This window comes from Pistacia vera, unplaced genomic scaffold (genome assembly GCF_008641045.1).
Source record: "Pistacia vera cultivar Batoury unplaced genomic scaffold, PisVer_v2 Contig609, whole genome shotgun sequence".
NCBI lineage: Eukaryota > Viridiplantae > Streptophyta > Magnoliopsida > Sapindales > Anacardiaceae > Pistacia > Pistacia vera.
The window spans coordinates 109,520-117,209 of NW_022196456.1; the positions used below are offsets into that span (position 1 = coordinate 109,520).

At 35.8% G+C, this 7,690-nt stretch overlaps 2 protein-coding genes across 2 annotated transcripts; one reads left to right on the top strand and one right to left on the bottom strand.

The window, feature by feature from the left end:
* Positions 1-1,649: 1,649 nt before the first annotated feature.
* On the top strand, positions 1,650-3,157 carry LOC116110654 (E3 ubiquitin-protein ligase RNF185-like). The gene is made up of 2 exons (XM_031396871.1): positions 1,650-1,700; positions 2,202-3,157. Exon 2 carries the CDS (start codon positions 2,236-2,238, stop codon positions 2,920-2,922), a length of 687 nt encoding a protein of 228 aa, XP_031252731.1. The 5' UTR covers positions 1,650-1,700; positions 2,202-2,235; the 3' UTR covers positions 2,923-3,157.
* A 2,616-nt stretch (positions 3,158-5,773) lies between these two features.
* LOC116110665 (elongation of fatty acids protein 3-like) lies at positions 5,774-6,971 on the bottom strand. Its single transcript, XM_031396888.1, has one exon. It carries the CDS (start codon positions 6,866-6,868, stop codon positions 5,960-5,962), a length of 909 nt encoding a protein of 302 aa, XP_031252748.1. The 5' UTR covers positions 6,869-6,971; the 3' UTR covers positions 5,774-5,959.
* Between the last annotated feature and the right edge of the window lie 719 nt (positions 6,972-7,690).

The following is a 7,690-nucleotide window of genomic DNA, read 5'->3' on the forward strand; positions in this document are numbered from 1 at the left end:
TAAGTACTAGGATTTGCAACATTAATGATCAATTCGATTCTGACAACTTTGTCATGTCAATATCGCTAGTTACCAGTGTAACTGTGTTACAAAAGACTCGGTCTGTGTCATGGAAAATGTTCGTTTTTCACGTACAAAAACAGCTTTATTGTGGGTGAAAGTTGAATTTAAATCTGTTCATTAATTAGTTATACATATGTTTGTACATTTGCTAAACATGTTTTTAAAGTTTTTTATGGTCATTTGAGTTTAATGCTTATCATCTCATTGTCCATATCAACGCTATCTCAATTATCAATCCAATAATTATTATTTATTGTTAATCATCATTATTGTTTAGACTATATGATAGTAAAGTAGGTTAAAAATTTGTACCCTGAAAAAGCCTCTAAATTACCCCCCACGACTCTTATAATGTTGGAGAGACTAAGTTCATAAAACATCATTGCCGCTCTTTTATTATGGATTACTCAATCATAATTAATTGTCAATTATTTTAAATTATAGAATACTATGAGTCTGTCTTGGATAGTTGAATATGGTGATTATTACGAAGTAAAATGACAAAATTAACAAAAAAATCCCATAGGTTTGCTAATTTAACTAAACATCCCAATATATAAATTTTTTTGTAAAATGACAAAAACACCCCATCCACACACAGTGCTAGATTCCAACCACCACCACCGGAATCTAACGTTACGACGCAGACCATTCGGATCTGATTAGACGCGCATCGATCTGGCTGTCAACGACCGCAAAAGGCCAAATTTGACCGTCGCAAAAATATGGCTGTCCTTGTCGGTCAACGACGGCCAGATCTGACATTTTCCGGTTAGATCCACTGTGGATATGGTCTGAAAACGCCAGATCGATGAATTATTAGCCAATTCTGATCGTTTGTAGGCCTTTTTGACATATTCTGGCTACCATCGACGATGATTGCCGCAATATGGCAACTACGGGGAGGTGGGGGTGTTTTTATTAATTTTAAATTTTTTTTTTCTAGGGGTATTTATGAAATTAATAAACTTAAAGGGTCTAAAAATAATTAAAAAAATATAATAGTATTTGCTAAATAATTAAACAAATAGTTATTTTTTGAATAGGGTATGAAATAACAAGTGAAACGCATTATTCAATATTGGCATGCATGATACAGAATCTGAAATTTTGAGTATTAACATGTTATTGATATAATTTATATTATTTTATTAAAAATATATAAAAAATTTCCAGAATTCAAAGTCTAGAAAAAGTTGCCCCTTTTGAAATTGTCTCTTTATTGTTTTTTTGGTGGCACAGTTTCCACAGCGCGGGGGCAACGTTTATTGGTTTGGTAGACATCTCAATCATACAGTTGAGGACTAATATAAAAAGGCACTTCTCAGTTCTCAATTCGTAATTAACTTTTAACAATAAATAATTTCATTATGTAAAGGTTGTCTCTACACCGTCCATCAAAAACGAATTACGTATCGGACGGAAAGATAAAGATCTGGTTCAAATAGCCATCAGATTTCTGCCAGCTGGATTGATTACGCAATTTTTTCTGTGTCTTGAGATTCCTAAACCGGGGGCTAAGCATTGAAAATGCAAAAGGAACGTTTATAACAACACAAAATTCTTAGAACCATTTAAGAGTTTTTCTCATCCTTGCTGTTGACTTGGCGTCGCTCGCTCGATCTCTCTATTTTAAGGTTTGTTATCTTTCAATTTCTTTTAAACTTGGATAAGCATCCTCTTTATTAGTGTTTTTAATATTGTTTTACTTTCTGCGCTGGAGTTTTGTTGTATTTGTGCGATGGACATGGTAATTTCGTGATAGATCTGTTGTATTGATGGTCGAATTAATTCTGTGGAGTTTTGTCTGTGTGATTTGGAAATTTTTCGTGTTTATGCTATTATGTGATCAGAAAGACCACCGAAAATTTCATAATTTGGTAGGAAATTTCATGTTTAATTCTGTCGCATCTGGAATGTTCGATTTTCTGGAATTAAATATATTTCTATGTTTAAATTGGTGGTCCTGATTTTCCTTTAGTTGTAATTTGCATTATTCAAAGTACTTTGATCTTTTGAGAGGAATTGTTTGTGAAATCTTAGATTGTGATGCCAAAAAATCTGTATTACCAATTGAAGAACATTTTTATCATTTACAGAGTCCTGGTGTTAATACGTGTCTTAATTTGATCTCGTAGGTATTTGGGGGTTTGGAGGTGTAGCAAATTAGCAATGGCCAGTGGTTTTGGGGAATCAACAAGCAGGTCACCCCAAAGCCCTTCTTACTCTAACAGCAACAGTAATGGTGATGCTGGTAATTTTGAATGCAATATTTGCTTTGACTTAGCTCAAGATCCGATTGTGACTTTATGTGGTCATCTTTTCTGCTGGCCGTGCCTTTACAAATGGCTCCACATTCACTCTAATTATCGAGAATGCCCAGTATGTAAGGCCGTAATTGAGGAGGAGAAGTTAGTCCCTTTGTATGGCCGGGGAAAAACGTCAGCTGACCCGCGATCAAAATCCATCCCTGGTGTTAATATTCCAAATCGTCCCGCAGGGCAGAGACCAGAAACTGCTCCTCCACCAGAACCAAATCATTTTCATCAACATCAACATGGTTTTGGCTTTATGGGAGGGTTTGCACCAATGGCAACGGCAAGATTTGGGAATTTCACTTTATCTGCTGCTTTTGGTGGTCTCATTCCTTCGTTGTTTAACCTTCAGGTGCATGGGTTCCCGGATCCTGCCATGTACGGGGCAGCTGCTGGCTTTCCTTATGGGTTTACTAATTCATTTCATGGTGGTCATGCACACGGATATCCTCTGCATACCGGTCAAGGGCAGCAAGATTATTATCTAAAGAGACTGCTTTTGTTTATTGGTTTTTGTGTTCTTCTTGCTCTTATTTGGCAATAGGTATATCAACAATTTGAGCTCAAGGGCTAGCAGGTGTTGAGGCATGTCATCTATGCCGTGTCTGTAAATCTGTTAGTGCATATTCTCTTAACTCTTTTCTCTTTTCATTGTTATTATTTTTTCTTTTTGGGTGACTGAGAAATTGTTTATATCATACTTTTAGAAGTGTTGTAGTTTCTTTGATGTTTGTGCTTAGCATGTGGAATGCAACTTGTGCAATTTTTGTTTCTCAAGATCCATTTTTCTCCCCCCAATATATGGCTGGAATGGATTACAATGGTAGATCACGATTATCAACAGCAGTAAAGCAGCTTAGTATACCCTATTTAATTTGTCCCTGTGTAGCATTGAGTTTTAGACAAATAACAGTTTGTAAAATATTTGATTTTTATAGTTACTTTCAAACACTTTGTGGTCCTTTTCGTTTATTTTTTTGAGGATTTGGAAGGTGGCGCTCTGGTTGTGCTGGAAATAGTCAGAAAGAGAAAAAGTTATATATTGATTTTCTTATGGAAACTGTTTGGTTTACCAGAAAAAGTTTGTTATAAATATGCATTCCAATTAAAGCTGAAGTAAACATGTTGTTGTTGTAGGAGATAAGTGGTGGGTTACTCATATTTCTGTAGACTCTAGCGTCAAAATATTAACAACTGTTGTAAATTTAATTGAATTTTCCTCCTTTTGTCAATGAGATGGGGCGATGGTGAAGTTTGATAACATTAGCTCGTGCAAGTTCTGCTCATCTATCAAAATATTAACGTGTCTGTTAACTTTTGAAATTAGTCTAAAATCCTTAAGTGTTATAGGGATGTGGAAGTATTGCTAGTTATAGTTGTGATTTTAACATTTGTGCAATTTTGATGGATGGGATTGGATTGGATTACCTGCTTTTGTAATTAACATTTAAGAGGCCCTTCAGTGGCTGAATTTGGTGGTGGTCATTGTAGAACTCAATCAATTTAAATATGTGTTAATACTTTTCTCGAAGAAGTTCGACACGCGTGTATATTTGGGAGTTATTCAACTGGAAAACTGCTGCAGTTTTCTCTTTTCACGACCTCTTATAATGTTGGAGAGACAAGTTCATAAACATCATTGCCGCCTTTTATTATGGATTACTCAATCATAATTAATTGTCAATTATTTTAAATTATAGAATACTATGAGTCTGCTTGGTGTTAATATGGTGATTATTACGAAGTAAAATACAAAATTACAAAAAAATCCCATAGGTTTGCTAATTTAACTAAACATCCCATATATAAATTTTTTTGTAAAATGACAAAACACCCCATCCACCACAGTGCTAGATTCCAACCACCACCACCGAATCTAACGTACGACGCAGACCATTCGGATCTGATTAGACGCGCATCGATCTGGCTGTCAACGACCGCAAAAGGCCAAATTTGACCGTCGCAAAAATATGGCTGTCCTTGTCGGTCAACGACGGCCAGATCTGACATTTTCCGGTTAGATCCACTGTGGATATGGTCTGAAACAGCCAGATCGATGAATTATTAGCCAATTCTGATCGTTTGTAGGCCTTTTTGACATATTCTGGCTACCATCGACGATGATTGCCGCAATATGGCAACTACGGGGAGGTGGGGGTGTTTTTATTAATTTTAAATTTTTTTTTTCTAGGGTATTTATGAAATTAATAAACTTAAAGGGTCTAAAATAATTAAAAAAAATATAATAGTATTTGCTAAATAATTAAACAAATAGTTATTTTTTGAATAGGGTATGAAATAACAAGTGAAACGCATATTCAATATTGGCATGCATGATACAGAATCTGAAATTTTGAGTATTAACATGTTATTGATATAATTTATATTATTTATTAAAAATATATAAAAATTTCCAGAATTCAAAGTCTAAAAAATTGCCCTTTTGAAATTGTCTCTTTATTGTTTTTTTGGTGGCACAGTTTCCACAGCGCGGGGGCAACGTTTATTGGTTTGGTAGACATCTCAATCATACAGTTGGGACTAATATAAAAGGCACTTCTCAGTTCTCAATTCGTAATTAACTTTTAACAATAAATAATTTCATTATGTAAGGTTGTCTCTACACCGTCCTCAAAAACGAATTAGGGCCTCAACACAGCTGGCCTACGGGAGTTTGAACTACACGAACAAGAAAGACGGCACTAATGAATCAATGAGTTTGACTTGGTGCTTTTATTTTATCAGGGAAACAAATTTAAAACGTTTTCAGTAATTCCTTATATATAGATAGTATATCTTGATTTGAAATTGCTTTCATGTTGAAATTGAATTCAAATCTTTTCACATTCTTTTAAACCAACTGATTAGCTCAAACTCTATTATTAGTAATCAATTCACAAATTTTATGTCTCAAAATTAGGTCAACAATATTTTCAGAAGGCATTAATGGCCACGAATTTTGAAACTGCTATCTTAAGGTATACTTTTATCTGGTCAGTGGTCACATGTTATATTGGCGTTGAGGAATAGTTGAATACTGGCTTCAATGAATGTAATTCAATTTTCTTATAGATTAAGACAAATATTGTGTACAAGAATTAGACAAAATATTCTAGAATCGTATTTGGTAACAGTAGTAATATCCTTTCATGCGCAACACGGTGAAAATGAGAACTTCACTGGAAGCTTCGTTAGAGAATAGAGCCAGTTGTGAGTTGTGTAATTAACCGCCACTATTTGATACACAGTACAGGCCAATTAAAAATCTCAGGATGAGTACAAAACAAAAGGGCAAAAAGAGACAGAAAACACTTGTCCTGACTCCCCACATATTAGTCATTGGTTTGGGAAGCCATTGATGTTGCCTTGCTAAAACCCTAATTATACTTGCTCTATTACACAGGGTAGAAGGGACAAATATTAACAGACTCATCGTTCTGATATACGCTTTACAATTACATCACGCCTTTACAGTTTACACAATACAACCAAAAAAATTGGCGTTTTCATTCACTGGTAGCCAAACCCAGCCAATGAATGACACCCAACTTCAAATCAAAGCAACAGTTATAGCGCACAAATTAACTATCCTTTACTTTAAGGTGTTGAGCAGAGGAGGAATGTTTGGATGAGCCATCATCATCAGTCCTCAATTGGGAACTTTTTCTATTCTTCAAATGCATCTTCACGTAAAAATTCATGAAAAGTAACAAAATGACAGCATTGAGCACGGAATTGAAACCCCAAGCACCAATTCCATTGCATCCACCTTTGAGCAAGTGCAAGAACAAAACGCCAAAATGGCAAACCAAATTGCATCCCAACAACACCATTTGACAATTCACCACAAACGGAAAGCAGGCGCTAGGCAATCCAATCGCCGTCCAGAAACGGTACCCATAAACCACGGAGTACAATAACGTTGTCAGCAATATGGCCAGGACTTGAAAGGATTGAGAAAATTCGAGCCAAAGAAAAGACATGAAAGTAAGAATGGATTGGTTAAAGAGTTGAAAGAAAGTCAGTTTACGGTATTTGAGGACGCTGAAGAACGTACGGAGGAGATGGAGGAAGCGTGAGAGGTAAAAAACATAGGACCAAAAAAAGACGCGCCCAGAGGGGCGCGTCCCGAGAGGGAAGCATAGGAGCCACTGAAACGTGGTGGTGTTGGTACGACGCCAGAACCAGCGCGTGTCCCGAATCTCGGCTGCAGCTGAGAGGAGGATGCCGACGAAAATAACAACGGAGATTAAGGAGACAGCAAGGCTATGAACGGCCGGGATCGGGCCGAGTGGGATCCGATGGTTACGGCGGAGAAGAAGGCAGAGGAGGAGATGGAGGAAAATAGCGGCGACTATGTAGATGGCAATAGCTGTAAAGAGAAAGGACCAGGTGGATCCCCATGATTGGGCGTGGTTCCACCGGAAGTTTACGATGATTGGGTGCTCCGACAACCAATATCGTATTGTTTGGATGGTAGAAAATGGCATGTTTGAAATGGTTGGGGAGGAAGAATGGGTTTGAGAAAAGTAAAAAGAAAGATATTGGGTTAATATTGCCGTTAACCAGCGTACAGCAATGTAAAGTTGAGTTGTTGTACTTGTAAGAACGAGATGTGTGAGCAAGGAATTAGTTGGACTTGTTACGGAAACGGAGGTCGGCGCGATATATATAGGAATCACTTCCGTTTGGTTTATGACCAGAAGAAGCTTCTGTCATTAGTTTTCAAATGTTATTGATCAAACGGATAAGTACTAGCATTTGAAACATTAATGATCAATTCGATTCTGACAAATTTGTCATGTGAATATCGCTAGTTACCAGTGTAACTGTGTTACAAAAGACTCGGTCTGTGTCATGGAAAATGTACGTTTTTCACGTACAAAAACAGCTTTATTGTGGGTGAAAGTTGAATTTAAATCTGTTCATCAATTAGTACATTTGCTAAACATGTTTTTAAAGTTTTTTATGGTCATTTTACATTAATGCTTATCATCTCATTGTCCATATCAACGCTATCTCATTTATCAATCCAATAATTATTATTTAGTGTTAATCATCATTATTGTTTAGACTATATGACAGTAAAGTAAAGTAGGTTAAAAGTTTGTACCCTAACAAAGTTTCTAAATTACCCCTACTATTCTTATAATGTTGGAGAGATTGAAATAGTAGTTTATAAAACATCATTTTACTCTTTTATTATTAAGTAATATTTAATTATCAATTATTTTAAATTATAGAACACCATAATATTGTCATGTATTATATAGGGTCTCTTTTGGTTTATTATTTTATACCCTATTCTCAAA